At 45.8% G+C, this 23,725-nt stretch overlaps 1 protein-coding gene across 1 annotated transcript; it reads right to left on the minus strand.

The window, feature by feature from the left end:
• Positions 1-317: 317 nt before the first annotated feature.
• TMEM150A (transmembrane protein 150A) lies at positions 318-23,280 on the minus strand. The gene is made up of 8 exons (XM_035117912.3): positions 23,091-23,280; positions 13,825-14,048; positions 6,657-6,704; positions 6,262-6,348; positions 5,384-5,451; positions 4,211-4,338; positions 3,412-3,589; positions 318-1,597 (listed from the first exon to the last, which is right to left on the minus strand). Exons 2-8 carry the CDS (start codon positions 13,887-13,889, stop codon positions 1,356-1,358), a joined length of 816 nt encoding a protein of 271 aa, XP_034973803.2. The 5' UTR covers positions 13,890-14,048; positions 23,091-23,280; the 3' UTR covers positions 318-1,355.
• Positions 23,281-23,725: the final 445 nt, after the last annotated feature.

The following is a 23,725-nucleotide window of genomic DNA, read 5'->3' on the forward strand; positions in this document are numbered from 1 at the left end:
TGCTATGGCTTATTTTATGGCTACGTCTTATTTTTTGGAGAACTGGGGTATTGTTGCCATCCAGACAAAATGGCATTTATCAGAGTGAAGCCTCCTCTAGGACCCACTTCCTAAGCAACAAAGCAGAGGAAGGGGGTGCCTCAGGTATACCCCCTTCCCTTTTCTGTAGGCACCCTTCCTTTTGCAACTCCTGGATGTGCAACAGGGTGCAGAAGTGGCAGCTTCAAGTGTCAAGTGGCACCTTCCTTGTGATGATCTTCTGCTGCGGCTGTAGCTGTACACGTAGACAGACAGACACCCATCAGACAAGGCAGGACTGCTCTGATACAACCCTCTTTATACACATTTTATATAGAGATATATATATAAAAAAACTTCTAAAAAATACCAAAACAGTTTTACCCAAACATACCAGCTCAGACTTGGGGGGCTGAGGAACAGAAATCATCTCCCTGTTCAGCCCAGATACTTATGGGACAGATCGTGGAAATCTGCCTTGGACAGTGTGCCAAGTCCGGGGGGGGGGGGATTTGTCTTTTCCCTAAGACACAGTCTCCCTTTTGTTGCGTCTCCACCCTGTTTTCCCCAGGTGCATCAATATTCTTGTTGCGTTGAGACCACATTACTTCTTACAAGCCAAAGTACCAGTATGTTTACTGCCCCCTCTCTTAAGCAGCTCACGGAGGTCCCTCTATCACTCCAAAAGGAAAGTAGGTGGGGAGCGGCAGTGAGATGCAGTCATATTTTCCAAGAGTAGCCATTGTCTGCAGGCACCCAAGCACCTGTGGGAAATGAGTCTGGCTCTGCTTGTAAATGAATCTGGAAACCGCGGTTTCCTTTGGCACCAGTTTGCAGGCCCAGGGGGGAAGCAAGAGGGTCAGGCTCTGCAGCAACCTCCCCCAACCTCCTGCTGGCCTCCAGGCGCATTGGATTACAACTCCCAGCAGCCTCAGCATTACCTGGCCATATTGGTGGGAACTGTAGTCCGAACACCCAGAGTGTGCGTGCACAGGGAGAAAGCTTAGCTGCCAGCAAGGACAGGTTTTCAGGAAAGGTGGTCATGATCCAAGCTATATAGGTGGGGGCTTATTTGAGAGTTCTGCCTCCTGCCATCCAGTGCTCTTCCGACAAACAGGCACTGTCTTTCCTCCCTTAAGCACTGAGCAACGACGGGGGAATTAGAAGGGAGTATTGGCAGCAATAATATTTTTCTTAAAAAAAAATCTTTTGGTACAAAATTAAAATCCCCAGGAGGGAAAAGGTGCCCCTCTTCCCCCATTGGGGGAAAAAAAAGACAGCTCACCAAAGCTGCCGGATGTGGGATGGAAAAGCAAAGCCACCCCCACCCGTTTCCCTCAGATCATAGCAATGCTCTCAGGGTTACAGTTAAGGTGAGTTGAGGTGCTGCTGCTGCCTGGTGATTTGCACCCCCTGATGTTCGAATGCTGCAGTGCAGCCACCATGGTGTCATTGGAGACGGCACCAAACTCGTAGGTGAAAGTGCCATAGAAGATGAGGATGTCAATGACGAAGACCCATTCGCAGATGGCAGCCAGGTGCTGCAGGAGGAAGCTCTCGTGGATGAAAAAGATTCCACCTGTGGGAGAGTCAAGGAAAGGTAGGCATGCCTGCAGAAGGTGGGTTGGCTTGGCTTGGCGATGGTGGCAGAAGATGCCCTCTTTGAGCAAGAGTGGGCAGAACTGGGACCTACTATTCATTTGTTTAAGCTATTGCATTTATATCCCACTTTTTCTCCAAGGAGCTCAAAGTGGCACACCCAGTTCTCCCCTCATTTAATCGCCACAACAATCCTGTGAAGTAGGTTAAGCAGAGAGGTAGTGGCTTGTCCCCAAAGTGAGCTTCATGGCCACGTGGAAATTGGAAGCCTGGTCTCCCAGGTCCTTGTCCAACTCTCTAATCACTACACCCCACTGGCTCTCTAGTAGACCTCTGGATGTTTTCCAATCAATTAGAATGGCTTTCCAGCTCCTATCTAGCCTCAAAGTAACGTTTGTCTCCTAAGTTATACTGCTAAAATTAAAAAAGCTACCAGCAGATTTTCTTGTGTGAGAAGGACAAACAGCTACATTAAAATTCTGAAAACAAATTCTATACACAGCCTATATACAGAAGCAACCTGTTTAATTTGGAGTGTGTGTCTTTCACACCTGGCTCTGGCTGGTATATCCTGGATTTGTGGTTTAAAACAAAAACAAGTAGACCTGGCAAGCCTGAAGTCCGTCCACTCCTGAGACAAGACAGAAAGAACTGATACAGCCACCTATTGGGCTCTGGTGGTGCTTTAGGACTCCATAAAACTACTAAACAGGATGGGTCTGGTCAGCACCTGGATGGAAGATCACTTAGGAACCACCTCCTAAGGTTCCATTTATAGGAAAGGATGTAAATGCAGCAAACTCGTATCTTGCACGGGGTTACATTCCAGAGATGCACATAGGCACAAAAACATCTTGCCATCTGGAGCTGGTGCACCAAACAGGTATTATCCCCTAAGCAAGGTTTGCTTTACTGGGCTCTGGGAGGCTCTCGCAAGATCTTGCAGTCACCCAAGTTCCTGCAAGATCTTGCCAGACCCTCCCAGAGTCTGATGAGCAAAACAGAGCTTAAAAGCTCTTTCCGTGACAGGAAACTCCTGTGCAAAAAGAGCTTTTAAGTGCTCTGCCTTCCATGCATTTAATTTGTGTAATTTCAACTGGCTGGCAGTCAACTGCATAAAGTTATCTATGCAAAAAAAAAGTTTAGGTTTGAGAAGTCGGGACCTCCTTAAGGATCCATACGTTTGGCCAAATGTGCCAGGGAACTGAAACACCTGCGGCAAACGGGGTGTGTGCAGAGGCTGAGGGGTTGGCTAGCTGGCTGCAACCCCTTCCCAGCGCATGAACGAACAAGATCTTGAGCCCAGTTTGAAGCGGTGGATCAGAGAACCTTCCTGAAACTATGCCCAGGCAATTGTGTGTGTAAACTACAAATGCCTAAAAGGTGTGGGGAAACTTTGGCTCTCCAAGTGTTTGTGAACTACATCTCCTATTGGCACCAGTGGCATCAGGAGGACCAAAGGTTCCCCATACCTGCCCAAAGGCATTAGATAGCAAACTTGTGGCTCTCCATATGTTGCTGGACGCAGACTCCCCCCAGCCCTGGCAGCCAGCAGGTCCTCTTGTCTCTGGCCAGAAGAGAAGCACAGGGGCAGGGTTGGGGGAACAGCTCTCAAGACGGCAAGCTGAAGAACCACAGGATAACCCAGCCATGGGGAAGCCCTTCAAGTGACCACCATTCCCAGGAGAAAGGAAATCCTGTGTGAGAAAGGAGGGAATTCTCTGAAGAACGGGTGTCCCCCTGCAGCACACTCTGCCACCAAGTGGCCCGGCCCCTGCCACCAGAAAAGGATACTCAGGACAAGGGAAATTAAGGCCACAGTGGTAAGGAAGACACGTAGGTGTGCCATCCAGAAGTCCAGGACAGAGATGGCAACATGGTAGGAGAGGACACACTGAAGGCAGACAAAAAGCAGGCCTGCCGGGAAGGCCACTCCGGCTCCGATGTAGTGAAGGGATTTGGCATAGTCCACCTAAAGCACAAGGAGAGCCCAAACACAGGTACTGGAGCAATCATGTTCCATTGTGGAAGCCTGACCGTTCCCATTTTTTAAAAAAAGAAGGCAGGTCTCATTCCATTTTTAGGCAGTTAAGAAAAATCTTCCATCACACCAAAGTGTCATGGGTTCACCGTCAAATGGCATCTTCCCCTACACCCGCTGACAAGCAGGGGCAACAATCTACAAAGGAAATTCTCCTGCACAGCCTCACTACAGTGAAAATGGCTGTGCCAAGATAATTTTGCTTTGGGGGAAGGCTCCTGCCCCAGTCACTTCAAGCCATCCCCTCCCTCATTCCATCCCCCTGTCAGTAGCTCTCCAAAGTGCATCTCCTCCATGTGTGCATTAGGTTGTTCCAACGCAGAGTACATGGGGTGGGGCTGCCTTTGCAGATGGTACATATTGCCTAGGGTGACTGGATAAATAAAATTCTTTGTCCTCTGCTTCTTGCCCCGTCCACCCCCCCCCAATGGGCCATAATCCAGCCTTGCCAGAGGCAAAAGGTGAAAAGGAACTCAACTGTGTCACTCCCAAATGGGAGCTGCTTTGAAACCCAGTGCTGCCTCCCCACCCCCACCCCAAATTTCTGCCAACCTGGAAATTGCCGACCACAACCAGGCCAGCAGCATTGATACAGCCTGTGATCAGCGCAGTTGTGTTCACCCAGGAACTGTGGCTCTGTTCTATCAGCTGCCCATAGCGCAGGAAACAGATCACCAGCACTGTGGGGGGAAGCAAGAGAGATTAAGGAGAGGGCACTGTGGATTCTGCTCCAAGTTGTGACACAAACACTCCTTGGACATACCATGCAGCACAGGGGCCTCCCTCATGCCCCCACAAATTAGCAGCAACACTCTTATGTATGGACTGCAATTCTGTGGAAGTACAGGATATGGTCCTGGGTACAGAGCCCAACTTCTTCAAAATGTCAACCTTTTCATTTTAATAAAATAAAGTATGCCTCTCACTCTTGCCACTGCAAAGATGCGGGCAATACCTGCTGGAATCGCAGCAGCCAGGGGCCAAGAGTGAACACAGGCTTCAGTGGGTGGAGGGTTTGGTTCTCTTGTGTCTTCTCTGACTCAGAGTCACAATAAGTTAAATCAGGCATAGGCAAACTCAGCCCTCCAGATGTTTGGGGACTACAACTCCCATCATCCCTGACCACTGGTCCTGTTAGCTAGGGATGATGGGAGTTGGAGTCCCAAAACATCTGGAGGGCTGAGTTTGCCTATGCCTGAGATAAATGAATTATTTCCAATTACACCAGTCAAAGAGTTCAGTTTTACTTGGTGTCGACCAGTTTTGATTGCCTGCTCACAGAAGTTTAAAATTTCTCCATATTCCTCCACATTTTTGATAGCAGTATGCTTTGAGAAAGGAAAAGGAAAGAAAGCCCCTGAACTCAAGAGTCTATCAGCATAAAAATGTGTAGAAAGACTAAGGAGATGTGGATGTTTCCAGGAAGGTATCTGTCTCCAGGATGCCCCTCCCAGAGCAACACAGACCCTTGAGCAGTGGGTTGGGGTTTCCCTCAGTCCCCGGCTCTTTACAAGACAACCTTTCGCCACATTTGTCAGGCAGAAGCCGTTTCCTCTACAACCAGGCTGGCTTCCTGTATGCCTCTTGAAGGTCACGCACTCGCTCATGAAAAAGCCTCTCTCTCAGGGGCTTGTATCCAGGGAAGATTATGCTTCAGGAGGGAATGGCTGCTGTCTACTGATGCTTGCTGGCCAGTTGTTAAGAAAGGGAAGAAGCACCACTTACCCATGAAAGCCCCAACATTCCCAATAAGGCTGAAGAGACAACTTTCAGGAGGATATGTGCCACATTTACTGCAGGGGGAAAAGAATGAGAATGTTAGCATGGCTGAGAGAAACCAGCAGAGCTGCCTTTGTTCTATACATTTGCCTGGATGTTGCCAAACTGATGAACTTCTGGAGTCATTGTAAGATGGCACAACTGGGAAAGCAGCTATTTCTGACCAAGCCAAGTACAATACTATATACTGACACCTTTATTAGGAAAGGCGGCAGTGTTTGGGACTTTTTTAGAGAAAAGGCAAGTAAGAGGTGACATGACAGAAGTTTGTAAGATTATGCATAGCATAAAGAAAAGGTTTTCTCTGTCTCATAGCATTAGATCTCATGGGTATCCAATGAAGCTGAACGTTGGAAGATTCAGGGCAGATAAGAGAGAGGACTTCTTCATGCAGTGCAGAGTTGAACTATGGAACTCGCACCTACAGGAGGCAGTGATGGCCATCAATTTGGATGGCTTTAAGAGAAGATTACACAGAGGAGAAGGCTGTCAGTGGCTACTAGCCAAGATGGCTATGCTCTGCCTCCACTGACAGAGGCAGCAATGCTTTTGAATATCAGTTGCTGGAAACCACAGGAGGGAGAGTGGTCTTGCGCTTGAATCCTGCTTGCAGGTTTCCTCCAGGCATCTGACTGGCCACTGTGAGAACAGGATGCTGGACTAGACCCTTTATTGGCTTGATGCAGCAGACTCTCCTTATGTTCATATAGGCAATGCCCAATTTGAACTCCAGCCAGAACTGGTTCACCCACAAGGGATTCAGGGGTGGCCTCTGTGCCCAGAACAGATCCATTACAATCCATTACAATTCTTTCCCCGCTCACCTGATCAAAGGGACATCCTCCAAGGTGCAGCAGCTTTTGGGGTATCCATGCTTGGCAGAATCAGCAGAGCAGGACTCATTATATGACCTGCAACAGTTTGGACAGGTTAGCTGGCAAGGTAACGTGCTCCAAGAAACAAAGCCAGTTTTGCAGGACAAGGAATGTTAATAAGCTAACAAGACTACGAACATATGAAGCTGCCTTATATTGAGTCAGACCACTAGTCCACTTAGCTCAGTTTTGTCTACACTATCAGCGACTCTCTGGGATTTGTTTTCAACAGGGGACATTCCCAACCCTATCAAGAGATTCTATGGTGCAAATCAGGGACCTTCTGCATGCAGAGCAGCTGCTCTCCCCCTGAGCTAGGACTCTTGCTTTATGGAAGGACTTACCAGTTCTCAACAGGACACACATGGTGGTTCATTACTGCCATGGCATACCTATGAGAGGCAGAACAGAAAAACACAGTTAAGGGTGGACTGGACATGAAAACATTCAGACCAAAATATGTGTGAACATAGCAGCCAAATGGGGCTGGATCAACAAATAAAAATTATATTACAATTGTTCAAAGATTATATCACCTATACCACCTGAAGCTGACTTTCCAAAAGTGAAGCACATCCAATTAGCTTTGTATAACTCAAAGCAGACAAACAAATAAGCTTTAAAAGCCTACAACGGGATTCACAAGAATGGCAACAAGAGTTCTGGAAGGTGTTCAAATCATTTTTTTTATGTCAAGAACAATTCAGGTTGACAGGCAGCAAACATCTTTTAAGCTGTTCTAAGTAAAAAGGAAAACCTGCTTGGGTTGCTCCTAAGAGGAACTAAGATGAAGACAAATGTCTCCCTTTCCCCTGACCTATCAGAGGACCAATGTAGGTCTTTAAGGCAGCAAAGGAGGATTCAAAGGACCCTGCCTCTCCCTTCCCTATATGCCAGTAAAGGCTAAGGGCACTGGGAAGGAGCTGGTGTTGCTCCTTAAACTGCTTAAACCTGCTGCTCTGGAATCCCTTGTATCCAGGCCGAGAATGTTTGCCCAAAGCCCTGCTCACATACTCTCGGTGCATTTCAAGCTCCCATCTGTTCAGAGTGGACCAGAGGTGACACTGCCCCAGGCAAAGAATTGCAATTCCTGTTCCACCGCTTTTCTCCCAGGGCAGAAAAGCGGTGGAACTGCCTTGTTGTGGCAAAGGGGCTTAAATAACTTAGAGAAGTTATGTTTTGACCAAACGTGATCCACCTGGAGGAGGAACTGGCAAGTCACTCCAGTATCCCGGCCAAGAAAACTCCATGGACAAAGACAACAGGCATATAAAAGTTATGACGTTGGAAGATGGGCCCCTCAGGTCAGAAGGCGTCCAACATGCTACTGAGGAAGAGCGAACGACAAGTAGATTCAGAACTGATGAAGCGGCTGCGCCAAAGCCGAAAGGTCGCTCAGTTGCAGATATGCCTGGAAGCGAAAGGAAAGTCCAATGCTGTAAAGAAAAATATTGCATAGGAACCTGGAATGTAAGAACCATGAATGAAGGTAAGCTGGATGTGGTAAAAAATGAGATGGCAAGAATAAATATTGACATCCTGAGCATCAGAGAACTGTGTCGAGCACAGCAAATTATGGCAAGTTCTTAAAGAAATGGGAGTGCCTGATCACCTCATCTGTCTCCTGAAAAATCTCTATGTGGGACAAGAAGCTACAGTTAGAACTGGATATGGAACAACTGATTGGTTCAAAATTGGGAAAGGAGTACAAGAAGGTTGTATATTGTCTCCCTGCTTATTTAACTTATATGCAGAATTCATCATGTGGAAGGCTGGACTAGATTAATCCCAAGCCGGAATTAAGATTGCCGGAAGAAATATCAACAACCTCAGATATGCAGATGACACAACCTTGATGGCAGAAAGTGAGGAGGAATTAAAGAACCTTTTAATGAGGGTGAAAGAGGAGAGCGCAAAATATGGTCTGAAGCTCAACATAAAAAACCAAGATCATGGCTACTGGTCCCATCACCTCCTGGCAAATAGAAGGGAAAGAAATGGAGGCAGTGAGATATTTTACTTTCTTGGGTTCCATGATCACTGCAGGTGGTGGCAGAGGTCACGAAATTAAAAGACTCCTGCTTCTTTGGAGAAAAGCAATGACAAACCTAGACAGCATCTTAAAAAGCAGAGATATCACCTTGCCAACAAAGGTCCATATAGTTAAAGTTATGGTTTTCCCAGTAGTGATGTATGGAAGTGAGAGCTGGACCATAAAGAAGGCTGATTGCCAAAGAATTGATGCTTTTGAATTATGGTGCTGGAGGAGACTCTTGAGAGTCCCATGGACTGCAAGAAGATCAAACCTATCCATTCTGAAGGAAATCAGCCCTGCGGGCTCACTGGAAGGACAGATCCTGAAGCTGAGGCTCCAATACTTTGGCCACCTCATGAGAAGAGAAGACTCCCTGGAAAAGACCCTGATGTTGGGAAAGATGGAGGGCACTAGGAGAAGGGGACGACAGAGGACGAGATGGTTGGACAGTGTTCTCAAAGCTACCAACATGAGTTTGACCAAACTGCGGGAGGCAGTGGAAGACAGGAGTGCCTGGCGTGCTATGGTCCATGGGGTCACGAAGAGTCGGACACGACTAAACAACAACAAACTTTGTCACCCCCCAGACTGGAAATTTCCATCACCAAGACAAAGGACTTTGGAAAATTTCCAGTAATCCAATGAGCCTTGGGAACTCTCAACCTGCTCTCTGCTTTTCTGTTGTTTACCCAGGAAACTGGCCCTGCTGAGAAAACATACAAGCTAGGAGGGCTGTTCCGAAGAAGCATCTGGGAGACAAGATAAAAATGCAACCGTTGCTCTCTAACTTACCTGCACATTCAGCTTCAGCAGCCACTTCCAATTTTAGGCTGACAAATTACTATTGAGTTCCAGCCAGTTGCAGTCTGTGTCCAGCAAGGCTCTCAGCAGGAGAGTATTTCTATGTTTGCACCTAAGTATGTCTGAGGAGGGAAGCTGCCTCCCTTGAGAGAGCTTCCTTGGGGACACGAAGCCATTACAACAAGGCTAACCCAACGGCTGGTGGGTCATAATAGCAGGAAAGATTTGTGGGCAGCCTTATCTTCCCTGCCACAGCTACATGTCCAAAATGCTACAAGAGAACCACGCAAAACCAGCCTTTCACTCTCAGGCCTATACCGTGTTTCTCATAAAATAAGACGTGCCTATAAAATAAGCCATGGCACGATTTTCATGCATTGAAAAAATATAAGACATACCCCCAAAATAAGCCGTAGTGCTAAGTGCAGTTCTGGAGGGCCTCGCCAAAACACCCAGCAGCGTGCGCCACGTGGAGCCCCGAGCCAGCAGGACCCAGCTGAAGCGCCGACAAAGCGTCCAGCAGCGCCATGCGGAGCGCCCTGAGCCAGCGGGACCCAGCCGTGCTCTGTAGCACTTTGAATCCTCCTCCTCCTGCGGCTCGGGAGCTCTGCGCAGCGCTGCCGGGCGCTTTGTCGGCGCTTCAGCGGGTCCCGCTGGCTCGGGGCTCCATGTGGCGCACGCTGTTGGGCGCTTTGTCAGCGCTTGAGCAGCAGCAACAACTTACCGGTAATAAAATAAAATAAAATAAGACACACACACCCCAAAAATAAGCCATAGGCTTATTTTCTTGAGTAAAATAAATATAAGACGGTGTCTTATTTTATGAGAAACACGGTAGGCTCCTGTGCAATGTTCCACATCAATGCCAAAAACACTAATTACTCAGCAAATACACAAAGCACAGGTTGCAGTGGCCAGCTGATTTGCTGTGGCTTGAAACCCCCTCCCCCTCCCCCCAAAAGCAAATTCCTGCTCCCAGGTTGTTTATACAAGGCTGTTGTTGCCAGAGAAGATGGTTTGTGTTTGGATTAGGACTCCATATCACTGTGGGGACATTTCTACCCCGTCTGTGTACCTGTGTCTCTGCAGGATTCTATCAATATCTGTGCTTCTGTCATGCCAGCACTTCCACAGAAACAGAATTGTAAAGCTAGAAGGCACACCAAGTTCATCTGGTTTAACCCCTGTGGTGCAGGAATCTCATCTAAAGCATTCATGACAGATAGACAACCAACCTCTGCTTAAAAACCTCCAATGAAGGAGAGTCCACAACCTCCCAAGGGAGACCTTTCCACTGTCAAACAGCTCTTGCTTTGCATGGGATCTGCTAGACCCACATGGAACAGGTGACTCTAGGTCAGACCCTGTCTGGAGTCTTGTGTCCAGTTCTGGGCACCACAGATTAAGAAGGATATTGACAAGCTAGAAGGTGTGCAGAGGAGGGCAACCAGGATGATCAAGGGTCTGGAAATCAAGCCTTATGAGAAAAGAGAAGACTGACACAGTGTCTAATTTGAATCACAGACTGGATTCTGTTAGAAAAAATAGACATACTGGATTTAGAGAGCTTCGATAATAGATACGGGTGGCATGCCTACCTTGGTTACAATAAAGTAAAAGTAATAAAGTAAAAGTCCACAAAGGGTTCACCAGCCATATTCAAATTCAAATTGTTAGAAGTCCTTTGTGGACTAGATACCAACCATTACTGGAACCATATACACCATGGTGGCTGTCCCTGCTGGAGGCATTCACAGTCAAAAAAACTGAATATGGAAAATAACTGGGCAACTTACAGTCAATTACTAAGAGAAGATCAAGGACAACGAAAGCTGAAATCATTTGGGGAGATAAGGCACCATCTTACTGATTGGCTCCAATACCACCAATTAAATAATGTTTTCAATTCGGATTAAAAATTAGACTTTGGAAAGGAAGAATCTAAATTACAAAAAGTATTATTAAAAAACAATAAGAAACTATTATCCAAAGTGTACGATCTGATACTGGAATGGGACCTAAAAGACGAAGAAATAAAGGGAGTAATGGTTGAATGAGCCCAAGACATCAGCCATGCAATTCAAATATCAGTGGGAAAGGCTTTTGAAGATTGATATAAGATTTACCGCCTGCTACTCCATCAAAGAGAACTTAATGAAAATGTTCTATAGGTGGTACATGACACCTTCAAAACTTGTCAAAATATATACTGTATATTCCTGCTTACAAGACTACTTTTTAACCCAGGAAAATTTTCTCAAAAGTCGGGGTTGTCTTATACGCCGGGTCGTAATTCTTATATGGCGAGTATATCCCAAACTCTATATTTTAACTGGAAAAGTCGGGGGTCGTCTTATACGCCGGAATATACGGTAAGTTAAAATCCAATCTCTGTTGGAAATGTAAGGAGGTGGAGGGGACTATGATGCATAAACTATCTGAATTTATAGAAATGGCGAAGTTAACAGCAGCCATAAGATACCAGACAAATCAGAAACTAGGGTTAGAATAGCAGTGTTTTGAAGATTATATGATTAAACACTGTTCTAAGGACAACATGTTGATATGTATAGATTAAGCTTGTAAAGGAGAACTAGAAAAAATTAATATATTAAGAACATTAAGGGTGAAATGCATAAGATGCAATGTAAACAAGAACTTAAAGATTAAGGGATGTTGAGGGAGAGAAGCCACATGGATGTATTTTTTATTTTATTTTTATGGTAATTATTTTGTATTTCTGTATTTGTGAGTGATTAGTGTTTGTTTTTTAAAAATAAAAGAGAGAAAAGAGAAGACTGAGAGGTGATATCATAGCCATTTTTGAATACCTAAAGGGCTGCTATATGGAAGGTGACACAAGCTTGTTTTCTGCTGCTCCAGATGGGGGACCTGAATTAATGGATTTAAGTTACAAGAAAGGAGATTCTGACTAAAAATTAGGAAGAACTTTCTGACGTTAAGTGGAACAGACTCCCAAATAAGGCAGACTCTCCTTCATTGGAGGTTTTCAAACAGAAGATTGGATGGCCACCTATCAGGGATTCTTTAGCTGTGATTCCTACACTGCAGGGGGTTGGACTAGAATGAACCTTTGGGTTCCTTCCAGCCCTACAATTCTATGATTCTGCAATGTTTCCTCAGCTGCATGTAGTCCTCACCACAAGCAATCATTAGTGGCAACCGCTGTGTAACTGGGACCAAAAACAAGAGCACTTTCCCTAAGTGCTGTTAACTGAGCTCGCTATCCAGAGCAGGGGCCCAAAGAGTTGGGAAACATTAAAACCCTTTCCGTAAAAGCAACATACAGCACCACCCATTCTGTCCCCACTGGAATGGAGGCATGCTAAAGGTGTATTAGAGGCTTCTCCAACCCAGCCACCCTCCAGGAGTTTGGGGCTGATGGGAGCTGGTGCCTAACACACTTGTGAGTCTCCACTTTGGGGGTGGCTAGCCTCATAGCTGCCAAGTATCCCGTATCCGCCGGGAAAATCCCTTTTTTCTTACCATTTCCCGGCGGTCTCCCGTTTAGCGAAAAATCCCGGTATTGTCCCTTAAATCGGGATACTTGGCAGCTATGAGTGGAGGAGAATGCAATTGTTAGCAACCCTAATTACCCGACCATTTTTCTGGTGCCGCTTGCCCTTCTATGGGCACCAGAAAATGGCGGCGCCGGCGCCGGAAGTCGCTTCTGCGCATGACCGGAAGTTGCGTGACGTGACTTCCGGTGGCGCTTGCCCTTCTATGGGCATCAGAAAATGGCGGCGCCGGCGCCGGAAATCACTTTTACGTGTTTCCGGTCATGCGCGGAAGCGACCTCCGGCGCTGGCGCCGCCATTTTCTGGTGCCCATAGAAGGGCGAAGCGCCACCGGAAGTTGCGTCACGCAACTTCTGGTCATGCGCGCGCTGCCGATCCCGGATATTTACGACCCGGACTTGGCAGGTATGGGCTAGCCTGCCTATTCAACAGCACAACGCAGGGTGCCTTGCCACAGTTTTCAGCAAACATGCTCTAGTAAAGTTGTGGCGTACACACCACCTTTTATGAGGCTAGAGAGAACTTCCTCTCGGTGGCTGCAGGTAGGAACTGCAGGGTAAGCCAAGGACACAACCTATTTCTGAGTCCTTGCGGAGATGAAGACAAGATGTTATTGTGGAACTTATGCCTGTCCCTCCAGCACCAGGGCTGTTACCCCCACAGCTGCTGACATTTCTCAAAGGGGAAGCTTTCCCACCTTGGTGCTGTGAGGAAGAGCAGCCAAAAGCTCTTAAAAATACTATAGAAGGGAAGATTCAGCACTTCATGTGTTGCATTGCCCTTACAGAGACCAGTGTGCCTTTTTGCCGGGCAATCAGGCCCTATGTGATAAAGACAGGGTCCACCCTGACCAGAATACCCTGAATATTCAGAAGTGTCACCCAAGTGCTGTTTAAACTGTAATGGGGCAAAACCTCGAGTCAGCAAGATCTGTCACAAAAAGCCCGAACTTTTATTCAGATCACAGCTTTGGGACAGATTTGCTGAGTTGCCTTTGGCAATCTCCTAAATACAGCAACAGTTCAGGGAGAGAAAAAGAACCTGCTGCTTATTTGCTGGAAGCCACAAGCCAGCCACACACACTTTCCCAGCTAATCATTCACGCAGAACACAGGCAGAAATCAAGATAGCTCTTACACAATCCATATTCCAGTGATCGAGAAGGCAGAGAGGCTAATGGGGAGGATGATCCACGCTGTCATTAGTGAGTGCAAGTACACAACAACATGTGTGGTGGGGAGGGGGGGAAGATTCAGATGAGGGAGGGAGGGGAGGGGGGAAGGAAAAGAGGAAAAGGGAGGGGGTGGGCGGGCACTCGCTACAACTGTAGGCCTCCAACTGGAACCATCAGAAGGCACCTGCTGCAATAAAAGAAAAAAAGTGGGGGATTAGTCTCAGCTGAACAAAAATTTAAAAGAAAAGACAGGGTCAATTTGGCAGCATACCCAAGCCACTTTCTACCCCATGCATGCACAAAGGTCTTCCCAGTTCCCTCATTCATCCATCCTTGACCTTAATGCCAAGGCAGAAGAAACACAAGATATTAAAATGTAAGAAAATAAGTACATCTGCATCCTGAGTGGACCCTGCCTCAACCCATGCAGTTCTGAGACTCTACAGCAGGAGTGGGGAACCTTTGACCTTGCAGATGTTGCTGAACCACAGCTCCCATCAGGCATGACTAGCACACCTGGAAGGCAAAGATTCTCCATGCTTGCTCTAGAGCAGCCTTCTCCAACTTGGTGCTTTCCAGGTGTTTGGGGCTACAACTGCCATTAACCCCAGCATCGTATATATGGCTGGGCTGACAGGAAGCTGCAGTGTGAAACATATGGAGGGCAGCAGCTTGGGGAGAGGAAGTTGTTCACTGGCCAGCTGCAATTCTCAGCTAAGCATTAGTCTTCTCCGCATTCAAGGGGTGCTAATGAACTGGAAATGCCTCTTTCAGATGGCATGAAGTCCAGGTGTGCTAAAGGTGCCAGCAAGCCAGGATTATACAAACTCAGCCCACAGAAGGACAAGCCCCTCTGCCGCTCCCACAAGCCACCTTGGAAGACTGTCCTTTATTTTGGACTCTCAGCCATTGTAAGCTTTTTTTTTGGGGGGGGGGTCCTCTTTCCATGCATGACAAAAAATTCCAAGATTGCTATCAAGCTGATCACAATACTCCTTCCACGCACACAAAGGAAGCATCATTTAAGGTTTAATCCAGGTTTCCTCGGCCCTCCAGATATTGTGAGACTACAATTTTCAGCATCCCTGTCCACTGGTCCTGCTAGCTAGGGATCATGGGAGTTGTAGGCCAAAAACATCTGGAGGGCAGAGGTTGAGGAAGCCTGGCTTAATGCAACAAGTTACTGTATTGTGAACTAAAAAGTGGTTTAGCCATGCTCAAATAAATAATATAAGCCTGCGAGCTCAAATTAGTCACACTCCATGTCCCCATTAAGACACATCTAGTGGATTAAGCCCAAGGAGACTGGCTGAAGATTTAGGGAAAATTAAAACATGTTGATGTGCATAACAAGTCCTCAAGAACAAAATTCTTGTAGTTCCAAGAATATCACAACACAGCCAGCCAGTTGCACAAATTAAATGCATGGAAGGTAAAATATGACAAAATAACTCATCTAATTACAGAAGAATATAAAATTGTTATCACCCACCATCACTAATATGGAAGGTCTTATAAAACGTACCTGTCCCTGTGTGCATATTACCTGTTCTTCCTGTAATTAGATGAGTTACTTGGTCATTTTTTACCTTCATAGATTTACCCTTGTTCTAAGCTAATAATTGTGTATTGTCTACATTTTACTACACATGTTGCATATTTGCATTCTCTCCACATTTTATTGAAAGATTTGCTTCCAATTACTTTCAAGTATTTTGAACAGGAATCAACCAGAAGATTATGACACTTCCTTTAAAAATCAAAATCAAATGAATTCATTCCCAGCATCTTTTTCATTAGAAACAGCAGCGATTCTTTTCATCTTGTTTTCCATTAAATATTTCAATCTGAGATATGAGTCCACAAAGTCTTCAAGGAACAGCCTCTCAAGTTTATATCTCAGTTGTCAGGTGACTCTAATGCAGGTTTTACAGGAAATATTTCCTATGCAAGTTAGGGTAATTTGCACTGGGTCTTTTACATCAGAAAATGTTTATTCCCCCTAGAGACAGAACTTAATTTTGATTTATATTACTTATATTTAGTAAACAATGCTAAAACTTTGAAACTGACAACCTTGCCTAATATTTGCAAGTGGCATCCATTCATTATTATTTATTAATAAACATGTCTGAGGAAAAAAATCAAGCACTGGAAACTGTCCCCCCACATCCTTGCTTTAATATATGGTGTTCAGACGTCCTGTGGTACTACTATTCTAAAGTAAGCCCATCATTTGTAGTCGATATTAGATATTCCTTTAGCTTCAGACCTGGTTTGCATGACACCTAAGCTTACCAAGACTATGTGAACAAGCTATTTGTTCATAAACAACTTTGCTCCTTCCAAGTCCTTTTTATTGCTGCACCAAGGTTTGCCTTAGTGTAGGGGTCAGCAAACTTTTTCAGCAGGGGGCTGGTCCCGCAGACCTTCCTTGAAAAATAATAATGAATTCCTATGCCCCACAAATAACCCAGAGATACATTTTAAATAAAAGCACACATTCTACTCATGTAAACACACGCTGATTCCCGGACCGTCCACAGGCTGGATTTAGAAGGCAACTGGACCAGATCCAGCCCCCGGGCCTTAGTTTGCCTACCCATGACTTAGTGGGTCAACCAAAGCAGAACTCATGGTTATGATCTCTCCTCACTAACCACCAGCTACAGACAAGGTTTGTTCTTGGTTACAGCTTGTAATTAGTGAAGAAAGAGCTTAATCATGCTAAGTCAGACTCTAGCGCAGCTCAGAATAACACTGAAATGGACCAGGAAGGAGCAAAGTGACTGCAAGCTCTTCTGAGTCCACTTGTTCACACGGTGTTGGCAAGCCATAGTTTGGTTTACAGTGTTGTGCAAACCAGCCCAATGTCTCCTTTTCCCACATATGACCAAGCATTTTAATTTTTTAATTTTTCTGCCTTGTCATTATCGCATGTGTTTCTGTGTTTGGTATTTCTGTGTTTGGCAGCTGTGGTATGCAAAGGCTTCCTGAACATTGCCTTCAAAGCTTAATTTCCAGTCACTCTTTTTCCACTGATGAGTTGGTGGAATCCAAGTACTGGTGCCACAATTTCCTTTTCTATTTAAGGGTAGTTCTGCAGGGTAGCTGTCCGTGCTTTCATAACATATGCAGACAAGTGGGCTTTTCTGCAACAATGCAGCATCTGACTGGCATCTACTGACAGTCACTGGTTCCTTCACTTCACAGGCAGGTTTATTAGTAAGCAACTTTTAACTGCTTGAATTCTGCATCAAGGATTGACATCCAGTTAAAATCCAGCACCTCGAGTCAATAATTGTCTTAAAGATGTCAACGCTGTTTGTTGGGCAAAAAAAAAAAAAAAAAAATGAAAGGCACAAATACAGGATGGGAGACACCTGGCTTGGGAGCAGTACATGTGAAAAGGATCTAGGAGTCTTGGTAGACCACAAACTTGCAGCTAAAAATGCCAATGCAATTCTGGGCTGCATCAATAGGAGTATAGCATCTAGATCAGGCATCCCCAAACTACGGCCCTCCAGATGTTTTGGCCTACAACTCCCATGATCCCTAGCTAACAGGACCAGTGGTCGGGGAAGATGGGAATTGTAGTCCAAAACATCTGGAGGGCCAAAGTTTGGGGATGCCTGATCTAGATCAAGGGAAGTAATAGTACCACTGTATTCTGCTCTGGTCAGACCTCACTTGGAGTACTGTGTCAAGTTCTGGGCACCACAGTTCAAGAATCATCAGTACTTTATTACGGCCATGGGCCCATATCAAGATATCAACACAAAACAATGTACATCGTACAACAGAACAAAATAAAACAAAAGTAAACAAAATCAATTCCATTCATAAAAATCCTATCCCTATAAATATTATAAAATTACAATTACAAGGTAAAAAATATCACTTAGATCATCTGGTCACCACTATAAATCAAACATTAGGGCAAAAAATCAATAATCATAAAGTAACCCATTTTTCCTCTTGTAGGATAGAACTGCAATCAGGTATCTAGCTACAAGGAGTGATCTACAGTACTTGGCTCATTATCCTGTAACAGATATGTTAACTGGGATTCCGAAGTCTTGTCCAAAGTTTCAGATATTAAGGGGGATAAAAATCTGGTCCGAGGGACCATGTGCAAGGGGCAACAGAATAATATATGATGGAGGGATTCTATGGATCTGTTGTCACATGCACACAGAACTGAACTCTGGCCTTTCGAGAACCTATTATTCACAACATTGCAAGGAAAGACATTAAATCTTGCCTTAATAAAGGCAAACCTATGGGCCGCGACTGATAGGGATGTCAAATAAGATGGAATCTGCGGGGAGGGCACTATGCTGAGGTTCGATGGTGAACAGGTACCACTTCCCATTATGACATTTTGCTGGAGGTCCATCTCCTCTAGTTTTTGCTTGAGGGTTCTTTTAGCTGTGGCAAGGTCTAGTTTCAACAAGTCCGAAGGGGACAGTCCATAGGACACAATTTTAGTATGGATCGTTTTTGCCCAGGGACTAGGAAACTCGTCTCGCCAAAGACATTGAATCAAATAACGATTCGGAAGCCTGTACCACAGAGACAGCCAATAGCATAGAATACGCCTCCAGAAAATAGTTTCTAGAGAGGAGATTTTTAATTCTAAGCGAATGGCTGAATTACTGACACACTGAGGCAGTTTTAATAGACGTCTCAATTGATTTTGGATTACCTCCAAAGGCCTTAAATTTACTGCGGCCCCCCATAGTGGGGCGGCATAGGTCATTGTCGCGATCACTTTGTTGTTAAATACCTTCAAGGCGGATGGAACGTGGAGAGCCCCGTCAGAGAAGAAAAAGCGCAAAAGCGCGAAAGAAAGGGCTTTGGCCTTATTTAGGGTATATGCAATATGTGCTTTCCAGCCCATATTGTGTTGGAGATAAACTTCTAGGTATTGAAATTTAAAAACCTGTTCGATAGGTTTCCCGTCTAGTTCCCACTTACATGATTTTCGACTTTTGGAAAAAATTAGAACTTTGGATTTAGATTGGTTTATGGTGAGAAAATTGGATTTACATATGAAGCAAAAATTTTGAGTGCCCTCCTAAGGCCAATTCTCGAAAAAGAGAGGAGAACTGCATTGTCTGCGTAAAGTAATAGTGGGCAGCGGTAGTTTGCAAGGCGTGGGGCAGGGATGGTTATTTGGGATTCAGCTAAGGGTGCCCTCATATCACTAACAGTTCAAGAAGGATACTGAAAAGCTGGAATGTGTAAAGAGGAGGGCAGCCAAAATGGTCAAAGGCCTGGAAATGATGCCTTATAAGGAACAGCTATGGGAGCTGGGCAAGTTTAGCCTGGAGAAGAGAAGGTTAAGGGGTGATATGATAGCCATGTTCAAATATATTAAAGGATGTCATATAGAGGTGGGAGAAAGGTTGTTTTCTGCTGCTCCAGAGAAGCAGACACGGAGCAATGGATTCAAACTACAAGAAAGAAGATTCCACCTAAACATTAGGAAGAACTTCCTGACAGTAAGAGCTGTTTGGCAGTGGAATTTGCTGCCAAGGAGTGTGGTAGAGTCTCCTTCTTTGGAGGTCTTTAAGCAGAGGCTTGACAGCCATATGTCAGCAATGCTTTGATGATGTTTCCTGCTTGGCAGGGGGTTGGACTGGATGACAGTTGTGGTCTCTTCCAACTCTATGATTCTATGTTTGGAATAAGCTGTCCTAAATAAGCAACCATTCCTAAACCTATTTACTGACCAGCATTCTTTGGACTAGGTGTTTCAGCCAAAACCTCTTGCATCAAGGTTTTAACACATCTGTAGTTAAGATATGACAGATCTTTTTTTCTGAAATCAAATTTGAGTCACACACTTCACCCTCTCATTATAACCATGGCTAGTCTTCCCAGAACACTATAACATTTTCATTTCATTTAATGTTTGAAAGGCATTAATGTATTTCCAAAAGGAAGCCCAAGAAAGACAAGATATCAAAGCAAAAACAGTATGAAAAATGACATTAAACCATAAAAAGTAACAACTGTTACATAATACCACTGAGAATGTACACAATCCAGAACTTGTTGTCATCTAGCTGAATTTACCAAAACCTACTACGGTACTACGCAGATTAAGAAAATAGTTCTGGGCCTGCCAATGATGGTGGATAGAAGTCAATGATTTTAAAAGTAAATAACAATTTAAAACCAAGTTCAATTACAAGTTTCTCTTTTTAAAATGACATGGTTTAGAATTAAATATGAACACAAAAGTTCAATTCATGACCTCTTATGAAAGATATATCTTCTTTGCAAAGAACAACCTGGGTAATAGGAGATCGTTCTTGGTCATCAATATAATTCCATGTCCTTATACTAGGGTACAAGGTGCAGGTACTGAAAAGCCACCACAAGTGTAATCTACTGATCCATCTGGCTAACCTTTCATTCCTATTTTATGCCTAGTAACTAAGTAATCTCTGCAACTGGCTCAAAGTACCTGTCAAACATTTACTTTTAAACAGAAGAGGGAAATCTGGGCTGCCCCTTGTTTGCTCCTGATTGAATTCATTTTTTGTGTGATAGGAATGGTCTGGGCAGTTATATAAAGTAAAGTTGCTTTTAAAAATTACCATTACTGTGCTTTGTGGGTAATATAAATAAGTATTTTTTCTAAAATATTAAGATAAATATCTGAGAAATGTGGTGTTCCCTCCAAGGCTCCATGCAGTTTTAAAACAATGTGTTTAATTAAGGTTTTTACAGCAAGCAATTGCTTTGCAGTTTTATTTCATGCACACGAAAGCTCATACCTATGACAAACTTAGTTGGCCTCTAAGGTGCTACTGGAAGGATTTTTTATTTTTATTTTGACTGGTATTGATGTGTTTCAGCTTGCAAGGCTTTGTAAGTTAAACATGTCAAAGATCAGCACATTTAAGAAACTAAAAACAATTTGCCTGTGAAGTTAACTAGGAGTAGGGAGAGAATGCACACATTTTGCAAAGTTGTTGAATAATACAAAGTAAATAATTATAAACAAGTCCTGCTCCCAGACTTCACTACTTTGCAGCCACTTCTGCCTCAGATTTTATGCCACACACACTACAATACAAGGAGCTCCCCAAACACAGCTTTAAACCAAATCTCCTTCACTTGGATTTCTAGTAAAGATTGCAACATTTGTTCTGGGAGTTTAGCATGCTTGTAATGTAGCAATCAAAACTGGTTTCTTACTTTTCCATGAGAAACAACACAGATAAGGATTAAATACTTGTTACTTCTTCACCTGCTGCATCTAGAAACAGCTGCCGGAAGCCTCATCTTTTTTATCTGCCCCATAAGACAATTCAGTTCAACTCCCCTTTCACTCCTTCTCCAGTTCCTGACTGTGCTTTCTTCAAACATTGTGGGGTAGGGTGGGGATGGATAGCTTTGCTTAGCTTAGTTTTTCTTTCAGATTATGGTCTGCTCTGCTACAGTGCAATTAACTCTGTAGATTGACACCAGGAGGAGAGAGAGTAAAGAAACATTTACTGATGCTGTGCAACTCTTACACCAAGTGGTCTCAGTGCACTGGGTTCAAATTTCTGCTGACAGAACCCAGAAACCACCAACTCCCCACTCCCACTGACCCAGTTTGGTTCCTCCTATCAACAACAGGATTAAATACTACAGGAAAAGTTAGTGCAACCCAGGCATGTCCAAAGTCCATTTCGGGAGCGTAATTTGGCCCCCGTGGCAATATAAATTTGGGGTTAAATCCTTACAAAAGCTCAACAATTTCAATTCTAAAAAATGTTCAACAACCAACAACTTTGGTTGACCCTCACGCATGTTCACTTCATCAAATCTGCCCCTCTTTGAAAAAAGTTTGGGCACCCCTGATGTAACCCAATCCCCTCTGACCCTCCACATTACACAGCAGCCTGCTGCTTGCCATATCCATCTTCCTCGGGCTACCTGTAGCCAGCCCTACCAGATCAAAGCCAGCCTGGACCAGATGGAGCCACAGCTTGCAAGCTGAGTGCCTATGCCATGTTTGCAAAGGCCCAGTGGGGATATACAGTACCCTCCTCAGCCACCCACCAGCTGAGCAAAACAAAATGGACAATAGGATACAGGTGAAACATGCAAATGCATTTCACAGCCTTGCTTCTCAAAGTATCCGATGGGATAGGCAACCAGCAATTCCACACACATACCCATGCAATGCGCCAGGGACCGATACCATACTTGGTGCCTGAAGCTTCCCACCCAACCTGGTCCACCACATCTATGTAGCCTTGCTTATTTATTTAGGGACTTATTTGTTGCATTTATGTCCCACCATTTTCTCCATGGAGCTCAAGGTGGCTTACATAGTTCTCCCGCTCCCAACAACAACCTTGAAAAATAGGATTAGGCCAGGCATCCCCAAACTGTGGCCCTCCAGATGTTTTGGCCTACAACTCCCATGATCCCTAGCTAACAGGACCAGTGGTTGGGGAGGTGGGAAGTGTAGTCCAAAACATCTGGAGGGCCGAAGTTTGGGGGTGCCTGGATTAGGCTGAGAGGCAGTGACTGGCCCAAGGTCACCAAGCAAGCTTCATGGACGAGTGGGGAACAGAACCCAGGTCCAGGTCTCCCAGGTCCAGGACTGTCACTCTTAACCACTGCACCATCAACTGATTCCCGAACAGCCCTCACCGCTTTGGGGGGGGGGGTTGGGGAAAGAGGGCTGAAACACGTTTAAAACCCCAGGACAACCCTGTGAAGTATTGACTGGCCCGGGGGGCCCTAGTGAGCTTCGTGGCCGAGTGAGGATTTGGACCCTGGGCCCGAGTCCAGACTCTAACCACTACACGCTGCGGTGAGACAGAAGAGAAAGAAAGGCGAGCGAGCGGAGCGGACCCCGAACATGACTCGGAGCCGGAGCCAGGCCCTCGACCTGCAACCAGGAGGCGGCGCGGGCCAGGCGGGCTCTCCCGCCGGACGCCCGCGAGGCAACCCAGTCTTACGGCAACAGCCGCCCTAGCGAGGCGCGGAGGAAGGTCGCCCGGCCGGCGGGACGGAAGGGAGCCCACGGGCAGCTCAGCCACCGCCGGGGAGGAGAGAGCAAAGGCGGTCTCGGCGTGGCCCCCCCGAGGGCCAAGTGGCAGGCAGTCATTCAACAGGGCCAACTATACTAAGCGGAGGCCCCCAGGGCGCGCATGAAGAAAGGGAGAAGCAGGCGGCGAGGGGGGGGGAGGCCCCTGCGCGCCCCGGTTACCTGGTCCCCGCCGTAGACTGACGAGCAGCACCGCCGCCCTCGCCCCCTCGCAGACCTTTAAAAGGGCCAGGCCCGCCCCGCCTCGTAGCCCTCCCTCTCATAGCTAACCCTCATATAAAAGCACACCGGACGCAAAGGGCGCAGGGAAGTGTAGTTCCCCACGTCCCCACCCACTCCCGCCCTTTTTAGCGGAAGCAACTTCCTCCTTTTTCTGAAATCGTCATCTTCTCCCTCAGCGGCAGAGATACGAAGTGTAGACTAGTGCATCTTACTGCCTCGCCAGGGAATTTCCGAGTTCACGGCGCCCCTCCGCTTTTCCTTTTTAAAAACTCCCTCTCGGGGCGGAAGGGGCAGAGAGCAGCAGTAGCAGCGAGTTCATCCAAGGCAAGCAGCAAGGGAGAGAGGCAGTGTGGTGTAGCGGTTCGAGTGTCGGAATAGGAGCTGGGAGATGCCGGGGTTCAAATCCCCCAGTCGCTTGGTCATGAAGCTTGTCACTGAGTGGCGTTGGGCCAGTCACTCGCCCCCGGCCTAGCCCACCTCACAGGATCGTTGTGGGATCAAAATGCAAAGGGGGAGAAGAACGGTGTACTCCACCTTCAGCTCCCTGGAGGAAGGGCGGGATACAAATGTAAAAA

The sequence above is a fragment of the Zootoca vivipara genome, chromosome 6, assembly GCF_965207765.1.
Source record: "Zootoca vivipara chromosome 6, rZooViv2.hap1.1, whole genome shotgun sequence".
Classification (NCBI taxonomy): Eukaryota; Metazoa; Chordata; class Lepidosauria; order Squamata; family Lacertidae; genus Zootoca; species Zootoca vivipara.

Bases quoted from the DNA above. Each gene is read 5' to 3' on its own strand.
- TMEM150A (XM_035117912.3), bottom strand. From the start codon at position 13,889: ATGACAGCGTGGATCATCCTCCCCATTAGCCTCTCTGCCTTCTCGATC. The intron at 5,452-6,261 runs GTGAGCGGGGAA...TTCCCCCTGCAG, and splicing joins GAGGATGTCCCTTTGATCAG to TAAATGTGGCACATATCCTC. The intron at 1,598-3,411 runs GTATCCTTTTCT...ACTCTCCCACAG, and splicing joins CTTAATTTCCCTTGTCCTGA to GTGGAATCTTTTTCATCCAC.